This window comes from Periophthalmus magnuspinnatus, chromosome 9 (assembly GCF_009829125.3).
Source record: "Periophthalmus magnuspinnatus isolate fPerMag1 chromosome 9, fPerMag1.2.pri, whole genome shotgun sequence".
NCBI lineage: Eukaryota > Metazoa > Chordata > Actinopteri > Gobiiformes > Gobiidae > Periophthalmus > Periophthalmus magnuspinnatus.
Genome location: NC_047134.1, coordinates 14,120,100 through 14,141,593, shown reverse-complemented (window position 1 = coordinate 14,141,593; position 21,494 = coordinate 14,120,100). Strand labels below are relative to the sequence as shown.

The following is a 21,494-nucleotide window of genomic DNA, read 5'->3' as shown; positions in this document are numbered from 1 at the left end:
CACTCACCTGCCAATAGCTGTATATGTACTGTACTCTGCGGCTCAGCTGCTCTGGGCCCGTCAACATAAGCTGAAAGGAGTGAGTGCTGTTTTGTCTTCTGTTAATATGTTGCAATATGTTGCACTTTGTCAGTGCCAAGTCTCGCCTGATCTCATAAGCTCAGTACGGTTGGGCCTACGTTCATTGTGTCCCTGGGCAAGACACTTCTTCCACCTTGCCTAGAATGAGTTGGAGGGACTGATGGAGCAGATTGGACTCTCCTCTTCCTCCACTCTACCATAGGACAGCTACAGCTACACTTTGAGCGTCTGGAAAAGCTCGATATAAGAGTAATGCATTATTATTTATGCATTATTATTTATTTTTATACTCACATTGCTCATGGATTTGGCTGAACTTGTTGCTTGACTTAGTTCAATACACAGTTCAAAAAAATTTGCATATGATACCTGCCCACACATGTTGAGCTTGAGAAGGTATTAGGTAAATTCTATTAATAGTATTAGTAATAGTCTTTTTTCTTCTTTTTTTTATAGCCGCAATCAACAAGCTGTGTGAAAAATATCACACTTTGCCATATTGTGAAAAAATATTGTAAATGTCACAATGCAACAAGTCTAAAACACAAGATCACCTAACGCATAAAACATGTGATTCATGGGTTATGAGAAACATCCATTCAGTACTTTACATTTGGAATTTGATTTTTCCCAGATTTTAGAGGTTTTATTCCTGCCAACAGGTTGAATCATTTGTGTTTGCAGCAGCGGCGGGCCATCTCTTCCTCCTCTGTATGTCTTTGCAGGGTTGCCAGTGCAGAGCTATTACACACTGGAGGGTCTGTCTCAATCACACTGAATGGCTATGAATTTTAAATGTGGGATTAGGGCCCACAGAGAAGCAAACAAATAGCAGGGATACATTCAGTTGAGGCTAATTTCATTTTTTCCCTACAAAAAGCTTTGGTAAAAACATTGTTAGTGGATAAAAAGTCTTGTGTTTATGCAAGACAGACAGACTTTAAAACTGAACAAAAACAGTTATCGGGAGTCATTAACCCCCGTCCTCACCTCTCATTCATGCATGCTGTTATTTTTTACAAAGAAAAGTCTAAAATGATTGCACGTTGTAATTGTTTTGTTAATTTCATTGTGTGACACCTGCCATTGTGTCAAATCAGTGAGTTGAAGGTGTTTCTGCAGCCTAACTATGGGATGTGTTGATTTGAAATCCTTTTTAACAGTTTTAAATTATGAAGTATTTATGACAGCAAACTTACAAAATCTTCTGCATTCTGGCAAAGTATAATCTGCATGTTCATGATGAAAATGTTTTTGCTAGAATCAATCAGACATCTCCCATTGGTAAAATTCCAATCCTAAAAAGGCCTGGATCTGTTGCCGTCCACATTCCTCTCTCCACATTTATCACTTGGAGCAGTTCAGACTTATTCTTGACTCCTGAGTACCTCCTCCATCATGTTCTGTTTGTGTTACAGGTGCAGATGTGGACGACGCGTCTCCATATGAACCTGTTGCTCCGGTGCAGCCTTCAGAGGAGTTCCGATTGGCCTCCATCTCCTCGGGTAAGCACCTTGTGGGATTACCATTTTGAGGCTATTTATAGAGAAGAATGAGGTTTTTCTACTGCAGTGTATGGTCTACGGTGCAGTGTATCACCACTCCTGTCCACGTAGGCTTGCTGTCTTCCAAATGCAAGGTCATGTATAGTAATCACAAGACGCTCGAGTGTTTTGGTACAAAGAGGTCTGGGAGCTGTAACGTAAAGACTATGCTCTAATAAGAAGATGGAAATGGAAATGCTACAGGAAATATTTAGAAGATAACAAGGACGGGTTTTATGAATATGTGTCTTTTTATTCCATCAAAATAAATGGGTTAAAGCAAAGAAGAGTTAAGAGTTGGAGAGTTACACATGAAATGCAATAAATCTAAAATTGTGAGCCCAAATTGTGAAGTGGATCTATTTAGTACAAAGTATGTCAAAATCTCCTCTTGTCTTATTCTCCTGGACCCAACCAAGGACAATGCCGAGAAGGGGAGGGAGCTTAAGAGGGGCCCTAGCGTCCCCTAGAATGGCTAATGCTTCCCCATTGATCCCCCAAAGATTTTTGCCCCACTTTCATAGCAGCTCCAATCTCAAAAAAACAAAAAAAACAAAAAAAAACAAAAAAAATTCAAATTGCAGCGTGTCCAAAATGAGACTATAACAAAATTCCATATTAGTTTTTATAAATCACCGTAGGGGCTTGGTACATTTAAACCAAACAGCAAAGCAAACATCAAGGTAGAGGAAGGGGTTGTGCTCGTGTCCATATAAGACTCTACATGAATTTACATTTTAAGTGAGCACCCCCACTGAAGAGCTCCACCCCCATAGCTCCTCCATCCAAAAATGTCTAGTGCCGCCCCCGGACCCAGCCCCATCTCTCATCTGATCTTGTGGAAACTGTGTCTAGTCCCACCTCTACTAGATAGCATGGGTCTCCGGGCACTGCACTGCCTTCATCCACTGCTCTTGGTTTTTTTTGTTTGTTTTTTTGCAGAGGACAATTTCTCTATAATAATAGTCATAATCAGAATCATCATATTCTTCAATAGACTGTATGTATATTGCACTTATCATTTGAAAAACAAAGTGCTACAGTCGAGTTAAAATCAGACACAATATAGCTTCACTGTATTTTAATCTTAACCTGTGGAGACTGCGTGGATGTGTGGTACAGGGGAAGACGATTTAGAAGTTTTAAGTCTGCGCGAGAACAGAGGATGCATAGGATCAGATGAAGTGGTTGTCGTAAGTGTTGCATGGGCTGCGGAGCTAAACGACATAATCCTGGAGTATAGCTCTTTACCAGTCATCGATTTTTCTCCCAGATTGATTTCCTCTTTGCTTCTCTAATTAAACAGCCCAGTGCTCAACAGGGGAGCTAACGCTATAGTCTCAAATTTATTGCGTATTACCATCGTGCCATTTTTTATCAGAGCAAACGATACACATAAAGGCAGCTGCATTGTATGATGTAGTGTGACAGAGAATGACAGTGGTCCTCAGTGAGCTCTTGAATTTCAATCAAAGCTTCTGGCAAAAACTCCATCTCTTCTTTTTCAATTCTGGCCAAAAGCAATCTACAATCTAGGTTTCCCTTTGTCTTTGTTGGCGGTTGTGTCTCAGTTGGTTTGTGTTATAACTGGTGCATATAAAAAGGATTTATGTATAATGTTCTCAGCTTGAAATGATACTCTATCATTTGTTTCAGAAAAAAGTGATTTGATCTGTGGGAGAAAAAGATGACTGAAATACAACATGGAGGCAATCATTACTTTGCAGGAAAAACTATTCGGAATTACTGTGGGGTTTTGATTTTTGTTAAATTTGATTCGCCAAGCGTCGGTTTAGGATGATAAAAAGCAACACTGGAACATCAAGTAAAACGCAGTGGTCTTTAATGTCCTTTAAATGACACAAACTCCAACTGTCACTCAGCTATGCAACTTTTCTGATGCTCCACCTCCTGCTTTTCTCCATGGGGATGTCATTGCTTTGCCGAGGATGTTTCACAACTTATCTATGTTGCAATTTCTAACCGTGATCTCCACAGACCTGATGTGTAACTTGGTCTGCTGGTGTGTTATAGACAGAGATGGAGAGAGACAAATAGACGAGCTTAATATCAGACTGTGGAACATCCCAGACAAAGCTATGACATCTCCATGAACACTAGAAGGTGGCAGACCCTCCACCAGAAAGGTTACATAGTTTATCTTTAGTAAACCACTCTACGAAATCTTCATTATGTCTTACTTTAGTTCTATTGTTTTCAGCTTTTTATGTGTATGTGCAGCATAACAAAATGTAATATACAAGCATTTGGACTAAACCTAAATTTTCACTTACAAATCCCACAGTAACTTCAGGGCCTAATAGAGGAAACACAGCAAGGTTGGTGCTGCAGAGTCCAAACCCTATAGTTAAGTAGTGCTGTGGGCGTATTATTAGGCCTGCTGCATCTTCTGTTTCTTTCCTCCTGAGGGGAAGAATGTTTTCTGTCCCTTAAAGGCCCGGTACACAAAGTAAAGCTCGATTAAATCACAAGCAAACTGATAAGTAATTACACCCTTGTTATACGGCTGTGTTGTTCAACTCTGGAACTGCATTTCCCATAATCCCATCTGTAAAATGTGCGACAAGGCCCAGGGAATATGTGATACCAGGGTGTCTGATGAGGACAGGGATATGTACACTCCTGCACGAAAGGCTTGGGGATTGAAAAATTATCTTTAAAAAAGTTTGAGTGTTCGGTATAGATAGGGGGGAGGAGATGTGATTGCAATGTTAAGTATTTTGCCATTCTTCCACGCTTGAATGCAACATAAAAGGAAGTTAATTCTAGCCTTGTAAATATTGTGCGACTTTTTTAAGGGAAATGAAGGTGTTGTTACTTATTTCAAGGGTCCTTCACTTTTTTTTTTTTTGCATGTCACAAACTATTGACACCACCTGAATGCTCACTTTTTTAAATGAAATTGTACTTCTCAGCCACCATTTTACTCCGACTTGAGAAATAAATTTTACAGTGTAACTAACAGAACATTTTGGCTCTTTCCACTGAGAGTAAATCTATAAGCGGCAAATGCTTTATGTTGACAATATGAAACAATTCACTGCTCATTTGGATACATTTTTCTCATTTTTATGGCGTATCCTTTGAAAATACCAGATTTTGTGCGTGTGTTATATTTTTGTCCTTCCAATAACATTAACTTCAGATGCTATGTCCACACAGTTACTCTTACAATTACTCAACACAAATCATTAGAGGAAAATAACTGGTGCTGGTGACTTTCTGCATAATGTAACTATGGAGCGTTGAAAATCGTAAATGAACACTGTGTTTTATGTCCAAATACTGCCATAATCCTGGTACTGTGAGTCTGTTTGTGACCACTAGCATCCTAAACTGAATGTAGGGAGTAGAGTGACAGCGGACGGCCCTCTTCCAATGAGCCGCTTCGTGAGGTGACATTTGAGTCGACTCCTCTCCATACTAAAGCAGGTTACAGTCAGAACGGAGTGTGACAGGGTGGGCTAGTTCTTCTGCATTTCAAATCTCTGCATATTCCAACTGCCAAAAACGTATGGCCTTATTTATCAGAGAATCTGAAGCACACGGGATACTCTGACGACGGACTTAGAAACAGCTTTGATTTTTCCAACTTTAATCTTTAATGTATCTGCTCATTTATCTGCTCAACACCTTGATTAAATATTGATAAAGTTTATGTTATTATTAAAATAAAAATAAAAACCAGAATGCAAACAAAATTAGATACATCATTTAAGACCAATAAATGCATTTACACAGTTACGTAACTTTTCTGGTGGAGGGCCAGCCAACCAATGTGATTATATTATTATGTTATTAATATTATTACAAAAAAATCCTTTGGAACAAACATGCACTCTGACTTGTAATTTGGGCTGGTTGCTTCTCTTGTTTGTCTCTATAGATACAGATAAGTTTATTACCATTCTGAGGAACATTCCAGGACAAGCATCTTCATGTAGGCAAGCCGGGGGCGGACCCTTCACCAGAAAAGTACATAGTGCACCTTTAAAGAATACATTAAAGAGCTGTAGACAAGTACAAAGGCAAGGCAAGGCAAGTTTATTTGAGTAGCATAATTTGTACACAAAGTAATTCAAAGTGCTTTACAGAATAAGAAAGATGTTAAAATCACAATACAAACAAATCAAAACACAAATAATCACAAATAATCATCATAAAATTAACATTAAAAGAAGAGTGCAGAATAAAAAAAAAACAACCTTTCAGTCACATACACAGCTAAACAGAATGTTTTTGAGCCTGGATTTAAACATTGTCAAAGTAGAGGCCTGTCTCACATCTTCAGGAAGACTGTTCCAGGTTTTAGCTGCATAAAACTGAGTCGCTGATTCCCCATGTTTAGTCCTGACTCTGGGCACCAGCAGGAGGTCGGTCCCTGAAGTTCTCAGACTGTGAGATGATTCATATAGCAGTAGCATGTGGGAGATGTGCTTTGGTGCAAGGCCATGGAGAGACTTGTTCACAAGCAGAGCTGCTTTAAAGTCTATTCTCTGAGCCACAGGAGCCAGAGATCTGAGCACAGGACTTATGTGCTTGTACTTCATGGTTCTAGTCAGGACCTGAGCAGCAGTGTTCTGGATGTACTGCAGTGTCTTAAGGCTCGTTTGGAGAGACCAGTGAGCAGGACGTTACAGTAGTGTAACATACTGGAGACAAATGCATGGATAAATCTCTCCAAGTCTGGTTTAGACATTATGCCTTTGATTTTTGCAATGTTTCAGGTGGTAAAAACCTGCAGATGTTACTGATTTAATGTGCCCATTAAAGCTCATTATTACCCCTAGATTTCTAGCGTGATTTGAACGTTTTAGAGAGCAAGATTGGAGGTGAATGCTGACACGTTCTCTTTGGTTCTGTGGGACAAACAAAAACTATCCCACTGCTCAGTCACTGCTTAGCCCTTCATCCTTCCCATCATCCTCTCACACGCATCATTTTCAGCACACTCTTAAGTGAAGAATATAAAAGAACGTGGCATCGTGTTTTGGTCCCCGACTGCCACAGGAGCCTCATTCATCTGTTCCTGCAGAAGAAATTAAAAGATTAAACATTAGGCCAATACTGTGACATTCAGCCACCACTGCCTCAGAGGAAGCCATTAAAGAGAAACAAAGACACTTCAACAATAGACCATTTTCTTATCAACTTCTGACGCTGTAACCTCAAAGGAACCACCCAAACTGAAGGAACAAGGGAGATAACAACAAAAAATGGCATTTGTGCAAACTATTCATAATTGGAATCTCGTACAAGTCAAGACGCAAATGTCAAAAATCCATCTGCTTCACTAAAAAGTAAAAGTTTAAACACTGAAGAACTGCAGATGAGGCTTTGTAATCAAGGGACCATTCTGTGGCCTAAGAGGGGCTATTATTCAAATGTGTAGCCGAAAGAAACTTGTTAACAACTTTTTGATTTGCAGAGAGAGCACCTGAGAGTAGTGAGTAAATGTTATTCATCATTTCAGCTATAATCAAATGAGTTGCTCCTGTGGGGATCGAACCAAACTCAACAAAAAGATGCAACAAAAAGCGCCTCAGATGAGAAACTCTTTTGGGCTTGTTTAACGCTCTTTGGCAGGAGCTGTGTTTGGCTTCTTTCTGCCCTTATTTTCTTGTTTTGTGAGCAGATTGTTAGCATTAAGTAGGTGTGACCGATAGAGCCAGGCAATTTCAGTGTTTTTTATGTCATTATATAAAAGAGAAAAGTTGCAGTAACGATTACAAACAACAACATCTAACAAAATATTTAGTGGTGTTATTTAGAATGTTTGAAATAATGTGTTTCAGACTATTAAAGTCATAGTTAGAAGTTCAGCTTCCTTTCTCCATTTCTTTCTCTCTGTCCTAGTAGCCATAACGAACAGAAAGAGAACATACTCTCACAGTTGTAATCATAATTTAGAAGTAAAAATGCATAAGATAACTCTGCTGGAATCAATAAGGCTATCTACATCCTTTATATTTGAAGGACGCAGACTTACCAAGGCCTGACTGAACGCCATATTACAAGCTGTCTGCTGCGATATCATTCAGTGTAATTGTTAATATGCTCCACATGAAATGCAGCCTGTTCTTTTGACCCAGTGCTCAGCTAATTAACTTATTAGGAGCAGAGGCCAGCATAGAGTCCGACATCAGGGTCCCTCCAGGTACCCGCTTTAACATGCCTTAGTTAGACCTCCTAACTCCTAGCATAAGCCTCTCACCTTGCTGCTCAGTGTGCCCACCATCCAATTAAATCCAGAAAGCGATTTCTACAGCAGCTAAAGGCACCAGTGCAACAGTCGTGCTCAGCATGCTGCTCAAATGTTTGACATTTCAGCACTGTACTCATAACAAATGCTATTACTTAGGCAAACAATGGATCTCCTGTGTATGTAAAATACACTTTAATCAGGTTCAATCCGGACCACAGATTGCTTCTCAGAGTGCGTGAGGTGGTGGCTGCATGTATTATCATTACCTTGTTTACATGGTTCATTATCCTATGTGAATTTTCTTGTTTCACTCAGCCACAACTTGTCCCTCAGTGGGTCAGTAATGAGGGCCTGTGTTTTGAGCTCACGTATCAGAGTCGTCAGCATTTTCCAAGTTTGAATTAAACTGCAGTGAATAATCCACAAATGCAGTGACTTGGCTGCAGTATAGTGCAAGAGAGAGTATATGCTTCTTTTCTCTGTTCAGTTACATTCTTGACACAGCCCGCTGCATTTGTGCAGGTTTTAGACAAGCATGTGACTGACCCCTGGCTGGAATTTAAGTTTAGCTCAGGGGCTGTGTAATTAACAATAAGAAAGGCTGATCTTGTCTAAGTCTGTGTGTGTCTTACATTAGCGCTGAAGACTGTTTTTGAATCTCTATGAGGCATGTAATGTTCACGCTCTGATGTGCGTTTAGGATTACGATTACATTGGACAGTTCCCCTCACTTCTTGCTGCCTTGTCATTGCACCCATTTATTCCCACATGAGCAAATATTTCACTTCCTCTCAGCTCTACCATGTGCAGGCCTCTTTTGCATCTTTTTTGTCTTATTTAACCATTCTCATCATACTCTCTGCATTTCTTTGTCTGCTAACACCTGACTGTGCTAAAGCTTACGAGCAGATGATGTGCTATCCTCCCCAAGCCTTTAGCCCTTGTATTTAAGCCTGCTGCGACACAGTACAGAGCTAATGACTGATGAGGCCTTTGACACAGAAATGCTTGACATGCTCCTCAGGGTCCAGACTAAAGACTTCCCTAACAAGCTCGTGCACACTTACCCAGGGCTGTATTAAATCCAAACTTTGGCACCTTTCCTAATTACTGGGAACATAGCCGCAGCCAAGAGCCTCTTCCTAACCCGGACTGAACCACCCTGTGCAATGCAGCGTCCCTGGAGTACAGGATGATATATGAAAAGCAGAATTCAAATTAGGCTGACGGAGAGCAATTACGGCGGTAGGAGGGTACCAAGTGTTAAGTATGGAAAAAACATCCAAATCCGACCTGAATGCGTTATCCATCTCCGCCCTTTCATTTGTGCATTGTACCGCACCCTCACCTCTCTTTATTCCTCTGCTCTGTCCTCCCTGGGGGCCTGCTCTTAGCTAATTTTATTTCTGTGTGCTATATGTGCTAAAATAAGGCAGTTATTTCCACTACATTACCACCAATGGGTCTAATTTATGATGCCAAAAGAGCAGAGAGCCATATTAAAAAGCTATTTGCTGCCAAATACATGGATTACACAAAAGTACATCAATGGGTGGACAGAGCTTAAGTGGATGAATATGAGGAAAATGCTTAATGCATTTGAAATAAGGTTTTTGTTGACTTAAACATAGATTGCTATAGATACTTGCTACAGTAAGATAACCTTTATGATTATTTTGTACATAAATATTCCAGTGGCAGTGTCAAACTGTAATATTTCAGCCTTATATGACAAACATTTTTAAAAACTGTATTATTTTAGTCATTCTAGTTTACAATTTTTGTTGTCTTTAATGCAGCTTAAATATTTGACAGTAAAATGACCTATTATTAAACTGATGGATACAATAAACAAGCAGTAATTTAACAGTCATCTGGTCATTTCACGTGTCCAATGGAAGTGGCCTGTTGGGAATTTCTAACCTAAAATGTTCTATATTACACAAAACTGACATTCACATATGTTTGAGTAACTCTGGTTTATTAGTCTGTTTACATCTCCAAAGCTCAAAATGCTCTGTTCTTCTTGTCATAGATGTCATGGAGCGGTAGTTTTCAAGTTAACAGCTCCTTTTACCTTTAGTTTTGTTTTGTAGAGATTGAAATTACAGGGCTGAAATTATCTGAGTGATTCTTTTGAAGGTGTATGGAGTTTAAAAACGCAGTGGAGTGGAGTTCAACATGTGTGAATGAAACAAAACACAACTCCAGGTATGTTTGTGATGAGGTAACAACACTATAACATAGAGTGAGAAAAAGCGCCATCAGGGCCCTTTAATCTGGGACATGTTATCCATTCATTCAAGGCCTACCTGTTGAGTTATACGTATGAATACTGCCCAGTTTCACTAGACATATGTTGGTGTAAGTCCATGTAATACACAGCATATGTCGTCACAGCAGACAAGTACAACTAAACAACTGAAATATAGTTCCCTGGGTGTTAATTATACTTTCTTATAGTAGATATGTCCAGAATTGGTCCCAGAATAAAACTGTGCATATAACATTAACTTTAGCAAACGTGTAAGTAGCAATTTAACCTGTTTATTAATTACACACAGACAATGAAAAATGACTTTACTGTGTCCGCTAACCTCTTTGTAACTTTCTGTATTTAATATTTCATTAGCTGTGTGTGTTTCAATAGCTGCGTGCGTGTGTGTAAACTTGTTTTAGATCTGTGTCTGAGTCACATTAACAAGATGCATATGTCCCTATGGCGTGACTTATTTGTTGCTTGCAGACTCCTCGGCGACTACAGTATTGCACCAAACCCCCATTATTCACTAGACACAAAGGACACTAATTGTTGAGTGTTGGTGGACTCCATTATGTTGTAGAATAAATTGTAGTAGCCCGAGACTTGAAGAGAAGAGGCATGTCGTCCACTCCAGTCTAGCAGAGTCCAGTCTGGCTACGCTTGCATTGTAGGGAGTATTATACCTCTGACTACATAGGCAGGGATGACAAGGACTAAGCTAGCAGTAAGTGCCTTAGATGCAGGACCAAAATGGGATTTCTCTAACACATTAATCTCGTGGCCATGCTTTAATTTATACACTTCTCATACAGCGCAGAGGTAAATGAATGTGTGTAGGTTATTGTGATGCACTCGGCTGCTGATTACACCGCTGATGGGCAGGGTTAATTACACCGAGCAAGAGTCGCACATCTTTCCTGAATTAGGCCTGGACTAATTGAAAACCCTCTAGCGTCTGTAAGTGGCTGTCCAATCTGTTGTCTGTGTCCTCTCATTTCATCTTTGTATCAGCGTGTAATCAACTGCTCAAGCCTTCTCTCCTCTCCACCAGCTTTTTCCATTTTGTACTTCTTCTCCAGCCATTAGCTTATCAACAGCTTTCTGCTTATATTATATGACGATATGTTTTCTGAAAACCTTTATTGTCATACACTTAGAAAATCAATTACAAGTGGGTAATACTATCCCGCATTTCCCTTCTGGCTGCATCCTTCCTGTTTGTGTACATGTCGGAGCAAAGAGGCCTCAAGTGAGCTTTGGATCTTATGTTTCACCCCAGGACATCTTTTTGGGTTGAGCACCAAATTCAATCTCAGCTCTCCAATCATAGGTAGTAAAAAGCCGACCTTACGGCTGGCTCGGAAGCGGCTGTAGCCCGTGCTTGGTCAGATAAATCTTCGTAGCTCATCCTTCTCTTATTTTCTTTTTCATCCCAGACCCCCCAGCGGCTCACATTAGAGGCTGCAGATGGCCAAGGGAGATTTCCAAACTGCAATCCATCAACGTAGCCTCAACAACTGGACAAGCGCTAACCCGCTAACCTCTCCTCCAGCTGGACCCATAGCTGCCCATAGCTTCTTCTCCCTGGCCCAGTTTTGACTAGAAAGAAAAAAAAAAAACAAGTCCAAATTCATATCTGCAAATCCATTCAGCAATGGGTGCAATCATGGCGTATTCAAGTTGCTCCCACTAGACAAGGCAGGCTAATTGTGTTGAATCTTGTCCATAAGATGTGATGTGTGTAACTGTCGCACTGACAAATTAAATCAACAATCCTGCAAGGCTGAAAATGTTTTCCGACATCTGTTTCAAAGCATTTATCGGCTCCCCTCAGAGAGCAGCAGGGTAAAGATTTGATTAAAGGAATGATGTCTTATTTTATCACATGAAATAAAAAGTTAATTTCTTCAATATTTGGATACAGATGGAGTTTTTCCCTAATGACAAACACCAATGAATATTAAGTTGGCAGCACACTCTATTTATCTTGGAAACACAAATAATAATAATAAAAAAAAACATGAATGAGATGATGGAGAAACTACTCCGTTTTTAGTCAGATGCCCTTCAGCATAATCAACTGTAATGGAGCCATCAGAAACATGATTCAAACCAATTTAAGAATGACATGAAATAAATTACTTAATACTAACCATTTATTAAAAATAATAAGAAAAACAAAACAATAAGAACAACACATTAAGCCATATTTAGATTTTCCAAAATAAAATGGAAATGTCTTATTAAATATCCATGACATGCAACTTGGCCTGGCAGCATCATCTAAAATAGAGACAGATATGATCATGCCACACTGTATGGCATAAACACACTATCTTTACAGAACATAATGTGAAAATAAAAATGACTTGGATGTTCATAGTTGTAAATGACATGTACAAAATCAAAAGACCACTATCAGGTTTGCATATTTGGTCTTTGGTTGTGCACGTGGTGTGTTTCATATGCAGCCATTTCCAGGATTGATAATGCCCAGTTGGAAGCAGTCTGTGCACCTCTGGCAGGGCCCTCAGAATAAATGCGTGTGTCCAGCTGCAGGCCGCCTGATAGACACACTCAGAGATTGGATGTGTTGAATAAGAGATGAATTTCTGTCCGTGTCGCGATGGCTCTACGACCTCTGAAATATCATTATCTTCAGGGTGGGGAGGTTAAGTTCTCTAATAACAGTGGGAGACAAGAAAGGTGCCACTGGTGAATAGGAGTATATTACTGATGCATGTGAGAAAGAGATGCTTGTGTACAACTCAAGTATAACATCCAAATGCATCAATTATTTGCTACAAACAGGATGTGCTGCGAGGGCCAGAGCAAGCCCACAGTCTGTGATTCCTCTGGAGGAAGACTCAATCTTCTGCTTCAACAATTCATTCAAAGTGGATTAGACAGAGTCATAGTGTTACTGAAGCCTTCCATTGTGGCAAGAAATTATCTCATCCACAGGTTAATTTGTATTCTACCCAAACATTCAAGCTTTATTACAATATGTATCGAAATAAATATATTTCAACAGCTTAGATAGCTGCCATTATCACTGGTGATACAGTACGTTATATGATTGTACTATAAGTGAGTTTGATGATGTTATTTTTATAGTGATTCATTACATAAGCAAAAATCTGCCAATGCAACAAACATTGTAAAACTTGTCTATTGCATTATAAAATCAAACACATATCAACATTTTTTTAAGGTGCTTAAGATGATAACCATATGATGTAATGCCATTGTTCAAATGAATGAAGTTGTTGACAGTAAAGGAAAGACAAAAATAATAATAATGGAGTTGTCTATGAGAGGAGGAGGTGACTTTCCTCTGGTGAATGACACACAGTTTGTTTGCTGAAGAAAGAGCACAGTACACATGTACGAGATATTGAAGAATCTACTGCATTCTCCAGTGCTCAGTGTTCTCACATTTACAATGCACTCTCCCTCTGGCTCAGACGTTAGGATTATTGTTTTATTGATCTTCCTTTGCAGCTAACTCCACTGCAAATCTTATCAGATGGATGATGTTGAGTTCGAGGGCCAACACATAGATTTTGTTTCATTTAATCAAATACACAAACTAATGTAAGTGTCTGTTCCAGTACTGTGCATTATTTTTAAACCTGGTGCTCTGTCTGTCTGTTTGTGTTATGGCAGGCATGCTCACGGTGGCCCCTAAAGGCTCCTTCTGCCCCGAGGCCGACAGAACCTGTAACCCCTGTCTGAACGCCGCCAAAGACTGCAACCTCAACAGCAACTGTAAGAAGCACCGCTCAGCCTACATCGCCACCTGTAGCAAGGAGGACCCCAAAGGAGACACATGCAACAAGAAGCGCTGCCACAAAGCTCTGCGCGTGTTCCTGGACCGCGTCCCTGCCGAGTACAGCCACCGCCTGCTCTTCTGCCCTTGTCAGACAGAGGGCTGTGCTGAACGGCGCAGGCAGACCATTGTGCCCGATTGCTCCTACAAAGAGAAGGTCAAACCCAACTGTCTGGAGCTGCAACGGGTGTGTCGACTGGACTCTCTGTGCAGGTGAGAACACTCACTGATTAAGGGCTTGTTTTACTTTTTATATTGTTGTTTTACTCTATGATAGAGGTGGGCAAAGAAAACATAGAGGTGGCTTTAAATATAGATTTTGTTAAAAAACATAAACATTACACTTTTATTCATTGCCATTTAACAAAGTCTGAACCCTGCTTCAAGCATCAGGCTTTTACTGACAGAGAAATGGCTGTGGAACTCTCAATTAAAAAGACCCATCAGCATCAGACATGACATGAATCTTGATCTTGGTTAAAATTGTATTAATTGCACAGCCCTAATCTATGGTTTAGCCCAGTATTTCTAAAACATTTAGAAAAAATACAACCTAGAAGTATAGAGCTATCTAAGCCCATGAACAAATATGAATATATGTTGATTTTGTACAAGTGAGATTGCACCAAATCAAAATTTGTCAGTCGAGAGCATAGACTCTATAAAGTGGGTGGACTAAGTGAGTGTACTCACTTAGTCCACCCAGTTCGGCTCCAGTCAAATGAAGCTCATCGAGGCCAGAGCAGTTATAGGGGCGAATCTGGAGCTGAGATCCATATTTGGAATTTTGACCACAAGTATCATAGCAACCAAAGAGCCAATCTGGAGCAAAGCTGTTGAAGGTGATGCCCCTTCCCGCCTGCACCACTGGTTTAGCAATCAAACCTGTTGCTAACTCTAGTGGGAGCGACCTTGCGGAAAGAAGACAGCTGATTTGTCTCTTATTAATGTTCATATCTTGAGTTACACAATCGCGAAATAAAACCCTCAGGATCATGTAGAGCGTGTTAATACGAACCTTTTAAGACCAAAAATGATGAGCCTGACAGCAGCAGTTACAGAGAGAGGGGCGACAGTTTTCTAATGTAAAGTGAAATGGAGCCAGAGTCAATGGAGCCAGAAGCGTGCCCATGATCACTTCCTATTTGGAACGCAGCGGCTAACAGGTTAGGTATGATCATTTAGATTTACAGTCTATGGTCAGAGCAGAAGAACAACACATGGACTATAATAAGACTAACTCTGTCCAGATCCAATCCAGGTTTGGAATTTTATTAGAGTTGCAAAGTTAGTAAAATGATAAATGAAACTTAAATGTGAAATGTTACAGAAACTCAAAGGTACAGAGAATGAAGAAATACACAGCTCACATTTTAATTGGTTTTAGTTTCAAACAAATGCATTTTTTACACTTAACACATTATACCAAACTATGACAGATATAGCATACAATTTTCACATGTCCTCTGTTTTATTCAAATGTGGAAAGAAAATGTGTGTATGTAGCATTTTTTTGTGGTTAGTTACAGCTCGATAGCAGCACTTCCCTTCTGTAACTTTGCCAGTGCAGTAATTAGAAGTGCAAGCTAAAACAGACATGATGAAGATGTGAAGCTAAGTTGAAGGGACAACGCTCAATTAAGCTGAACAAAACATTAGTGGATCGCTCCGTCTGCATGGAGCCCTTATTGAATTTAAGTGGCTGGATTCAATTCTCACCTAGCCAGCCGTAACATGTTTCCTGTGTTAGCGCTAGTCTAGGTACAACATACAACACTGTCAGATCTCGTTACACCCCAAATGTACTACGGGGGTCACTCCATTAGTTTTAAAGTATATTAAGTGGCACTACTTTGAAAACTTTAAGTCTTCTTTAATGAAGCTAATGGGCTTTAACAAACTGAGATCAGTGCTAAAAATAGTGAAGTATAATGAGGACCTTTTGGCTTTCTATAGCAGTCAATTAACTTGCTGCATTGTTCTGAAAGTTGGCGTTTTGAGGTACGATGGCACAGCAGTTATAAAAGTTTCCTAGAGTGTTTTGGGGAAAAAAAATGCAAGTTTAGAAATATGCAAGAAATTAGCATGTGTCTGGTATATCATTGTTTTGGTCACTGCAGCCATCACAGTCCACTTTAATTAGATGGTTCTTTTGATAGTTGGCTTATTAGAGCATTTTGACGTATGTGAACAGACTTGCTACTTCCTCCTATTGCAAATGAAGTGTAAATTGGACTTGAGCAGTGGGTTGGTGCTTGTATATTGCTTTGCTTTTGTTAAAACTCTGTTTGTATACTATATAGTGTGCTACATTTGTCTAGCTTCCATACAGGTGAGCAGCCGAGAAGATTTAGCCTTAATGGCAAAAACCCAATTTCCTCCGATGAACACTAAATTCAGCCCGCACAATGCTAAAGTAGGGAAACTCTATTGCTTCTCCTTCGATTTATGATTGTCTTGATAATTACCTGCTCGGCCGTATTGTGTAATCTGTTTTCAGGCTGGCGTGCTTTCTTTGACCCCTCTGCCCCTCGGGTGTGTGGTGTGCACCCCCTTATTGAGAAAGATGAAATAGAACGTTGGAGCTCATTATCTGTGATGGCCTGCTGGGGTCAACAGCTCGATGTGTGCACTTATAGAGAATGGACACATGCTGGTGGCTCTCTGAAGGTACTTTGAGCATGCCTGCCTGTGTCTACTTTACACAGTGAATTATCCATGCACCGCAATGTGGCCAACACTCAATTATAGAGCTGTTACTGCAAGGAGCGGGCTGGTCTAACGCCTCTTTACATATTCTCCGGGCAGTCGTCAGCAAGACCGCCATTTTAAAATTGCCAGATAAAGTAATTGATCCATCACATTAACCAGCGTGTCATTTTGTTAATTTGTTCTTCACCTGCAGAGTGACAACAGTTTGGGTAAATTTAATTTTAAACTAATTTGTTATGCTAATAAAGATTAAGAAAGAGATAGCAGGGTGTTCCATGCCACCTTGAAAGGCTCAGCTTGAAGCAGTTGGATAGAGTAACCAAAAATTGTGCTTAATGAGCTGTTATTGGTACTTCAGAAATAATATTACCTGAGATTAAGTCACAAGTCTGTATGGGAAAAATATCTGAATAGTACAAATCTTGCAAGTACTAAATGACTGTTATCATCAAGCAAACAAAAAGCAGTTCATGTTGTGACTTTAACCGCTACTACTACTGCTGCTGCTGCTACTATTACTGCTACTACTGCTGCTACTGCTACTGCTGGTCTTTAAACAGACTTCCACACTTCCTCCAACACCTTGGCCTGGTCATCTCCCATGGGTGCGCTGATAAAACCATGTGATTGTCAGGCTCGTACCACAGGACACCAAACACGGCACCTTTGCACATTCCGTCTTAACACTAAGGACAGTAGTAGAAGGACAAGAGAGAGGCAGATAATGAGGCAGAAGGGAGGATAGGGAGGAGGCCTGTAAGATCGATCCGGGCCATAAAACTACTGCAGTGTGCTGGGGTCAGTGGTCACACACCTATGGAGCCTCATCAACCTCCGATGGCCATCTCAAAGTCAACCGTTAACTCCCAATAACAACACCATCTCACGGACAAGAGGTCATCACTGCTTACTCCCAGACTCAAACGTCCTTAAATATATATACCGCTATCATTTATTCAGTGCTGAGAAAACTAGCGAGAACTTCAAATAATACAGCAGATGCCATGGAGGAATTTTTGCTTTGGAACCAGAATTATGTCAATGGCCCAGTAATTGTTTTAGAAATTTGGCTTTGGCTTTAATAATAGGCAGCATATGTGCAAACAGATTTTGTTATGGTCTCAATGGAAACAGTTGTTGACGTCCTCTAGAGATACAGCAGTGTAGACAAAAAGAGCTATACCTGTACTTGTTACTCTTGAATTTCTTATGTTTTATACAATCTTTCCCTGAGCCACATTCTTGTACAAAAGACAAGATGTTTTCATATGATCTCATTTGGCATTCCTCCTCTCTCTACCACCTCTGATAGTTCCTGCATCTATTCATCGGGGACTGCTGCTGAGTCCACAGAGTGACAATGATCTATATTTGGAGATGCTTTTTCTGAATGGGGGCGCATCTTTACAGAACTCCCAATGCTAAACCAGCTCGATTGTGCTTAATCCGAAGTGCATTGAGTCGTATGCAGTATTGATTCCTAAATAGATCAATGTAACACTTCTATCTTTGATTTATACTCCACCATTACGGGGCAAGTTAGGCTACTGGACTCCAGGTTTTCAGGTGCATGGGAAGCTGGGAGAGAATTGATCACTGCATAACCTGGGTAGCTGACCCAGTTTTGAATGGTGTTCTGCTCACAACATGCGCTGACCTAAAACAGCTAAGGTATTATCATGTGTTTTATTTAGTCTGTGTGGGCCAGAAACACTAAACCTGCCTATTGTTGTATATATATCATATTTAATATGAACATAAATATTTCACATCAAATACATAATTATACACATGCTTATTGTCTATTTGTCCCGTGCCTGTCTGAATTATGACATTGATTGCTACCAGCTGACTGAAATGTACTGTAATCATTTGTTCATTCTTTTACAGTGTACTCTGCACTTTAAAGCCAAAACGTACTTTTTATCATCACTTTTCTCACTTTCTCCTCATTACCTGAAATAATGCTATTCATTGCGGCAGGTTTTAATTATACAATACCAACAGCAGAGTTTGTCGACTGGACAGGTAAGATGGATGACTTCTCTATCAGCGAATAGGCTTTCGCTTCCTGTCAGGCTAATTGTTTGTGTTTTATTGATCATAACCATGGTGCTGAATCAATGGTTTACCACACTCACTCTTTAAATAATGTGAAAAAACTAATCAAATGTTGGGATTATAAAGACGCAGAAGTTACACGATGCACTTTAGTCTGAAAGTGTGTAGTAGATGAAGTAGGGCAGTATGAGGGAGGTCAATATGATGGACAAGTGTCTGGAGGGAATGGACTTATTACAAACTGTCAAAAGTTCAAGTTCGATGTTAGTGGAATCTTGCATAGAAAAACAAAACATAACTTAGTGATTGGTCGCATCATTTAACTGTGAATATACAGCTGTTTTGGTGGAGAGTCAGGGAGACGTTATTCACTTGTCTGTAATGTTCCATAGTATGCCATTAAATTCTCCAAGCAATTCGGACTATTAGACCAAATTCATTTTTTACAGGTTCGATTTTTAAGGATAAATATTTTTCCAAGATATTTCTGAGCATTAAAAACAAGCACGGTAGATAATTTTGATTGCAACATTGTGAACATTTTAGACACTGCAATAACATACACGAATACAAGAAGCTAACCCAGCAGAAAAGTTACACAGAGCTCCTTTAATACGATTTTAAAGTTGAAAGGTGAATGATTTTATTACCAAAAAGGAGGTATAAACGGGTACAGATTATATAAAAGGATCATGTTACTTCCCACAACTTCAATGGAGTCGTGTTGGAAAAATTTGTTGCATTTAATAACAGTACTTTCCAAACTCTGGTCTCTAAGGACATAAATGAAAGAGTATAATTACCCACTGTCTCCTGCCTTCCACAATCACTTCCTTAAATGCTCCAATCAATTATTCATGTAAATATTATCAGCAGGCCTGAAGCCCTTTACAAGAGGAACATCTGCTCTGTGATTTTCAATGGGCACCACTAACTTACTAACCTTCAATTTTAGGACAATGTGTCTCAGTCTTTGCTATAGAAGAGTTGATTTTAATTATGTATAATCAATTTCTATGAAAAGAATCCCAGCTTTTGGAGTGTTTTTTCTAGGGCAGATTTGTACTCCATGTTTGAGTTACACATTGTCGGTGGACTGACTGTGTGTCTTGTTCAAAGAGTATTTAGGGAGTTCAGATAACCTTGAATAATCTACTCACTCATACCAAATACAGAGTTGCGGGGTGCTGGTGTGGGTGCCATACTTGACGTAGTATTCAATTTAGTCACACGGCACTCAGGGGGGCTCTACAGCAGGAGGTCTAGACGTGTAACAATATCTAGTGTCTAAATTTATTGCATTGCAGGTCATTGTGAGTGTATTTACATAGACACTGTTTTATAATGAACTGCAGGTCAAGTCTGCTGGAGTTGTTGCGATCCTCAGGAGAGCAAAAGGGTCAAAAACACAGTGTCAGAGCTACGAGCTAAGCTAAACTATTCATGCTGTTTGCCCAAATGCCATCTGTCTGGCCTTTTAGAGTATTGACCGAGTATCCCATTGAGGCCTGTGACAGGCCACATGACAATTTTGAGACAAGCTTGGGTTGGCAAAATATACTAAAATAATTATGTGCTCAAGCAAAAGCACTGTGAGACAAAATACACAAGCAATTAAAATTAACCTCTTATTCAGATGTTTAACACTGCTTAATGGTGTACTACTACTGTAACTTTTGTTGTCCACTACCTGTTTGTCTCGATTGAGAGGTTATTGCTTTGCCTATAATGTTTGCAGTATGGCTTTAAACTTCTATCTCCATGGAGACAAGAAGACAATACTGTCAGATCAATTTACAGTTCAAATCTGTCCTGAGGCAAGCCCATAGGTACATGTTTTTCAAGGCATTTTAGCAATAAAGACACCTAGAACTGAATTAATGAGAGAGTGATGCATTTAATGCCATGCTGTGGACCAATCCAGGCAAACAATTAACACCTTCCATCCTGGCAAAGAATTAACACCCTCCACCCTGCAGAAAAGTACACACCTTTACACTCTACACAGTATTACTATTCCTCAACCACAATGCCGTTGCAAAAATAAATCACTGATTGACATTGGACGACATTAAAAAAAACTGTGAGAACACTGTCATTTTCATGTGTATTTATATTTTAGCATGTCCTTATTTGTTCCTTTTTCATTGATTCAGTGAGAGGTCAAAGTTCGTCATCATTAAGTTTGATATTGCTCAGATGATTATCAGTGGTAACATCATCCACAAGACTCTAATAGGAGCAGTGCCGCGATAATGCCGATGGAGGAAGTGCGAGCCAAATGCACCGCAAACAGAATGGACTTTGTTTTTCTCATTTGCTTCTTGTAGTAACTGCCATTACGTCTACAGTCAGCGTGAGCCAGTTATTGTTATGCATCCAGAAGATGAGTGAGCGATACAGCCTCTCTATGGCTCTCTAACAGAAGAACCAGATAACAGATAGGAGCAAAAGGCAGTTAACAGAAATTATCATAAGTACAAATCTTATTAGCAGATAGCAGTGGGAAGTCTGTATATTAGTATTTCCAATAGTTTGAATGCAGAGTGCAGGATATTAGAGGACTCTGAAGTGCGTAACTGCTTCCTCTCTTTGGCAGCGAAACAGCTTGTGCTACTAACATCATCTGATTTGAGTCACATTGTTTGTCACAGCACTCAGTGATAGGAATAAGAATCCATATAAAAAGCCATTAGTTTTCTATTACTGCCACAGTGGATGGACAGGCACTCAACGCTGTACCCAATCACTGTGTTTAAAGTGTCAGGTTGCCTT

At 39.8% G+C, this 21,494-nt stretch overlaps 1 protein-coding gene across 1 annotated transcript in view; it reads left to right on the top strand.

Moving 5' to 3' along the window:
- LOC117376819 (GDNF family receptor alpha-2-like) overlaps positions 1 to 21,494 on the top strand; it is a 48,099-nt gene that overhangs the window by 11,591 nt on the left and 15,014 nt on the right. Inside the window, exons 3-4 of the mRNA XM_033973363.2 lie at positions 1,500 to 1,586; positions 13,784 to 14,159. Of these exons, the coding sequence (XP_033829254.1) occupies positions 1,500 to 1,586; positions 13,784 to 14,159 (463 nt within the window). The remainder of the gene's footprint in view (positions 1 to 1,499; positions 1,587 to 13,783; positions 14,160 to 21,494) is intronic.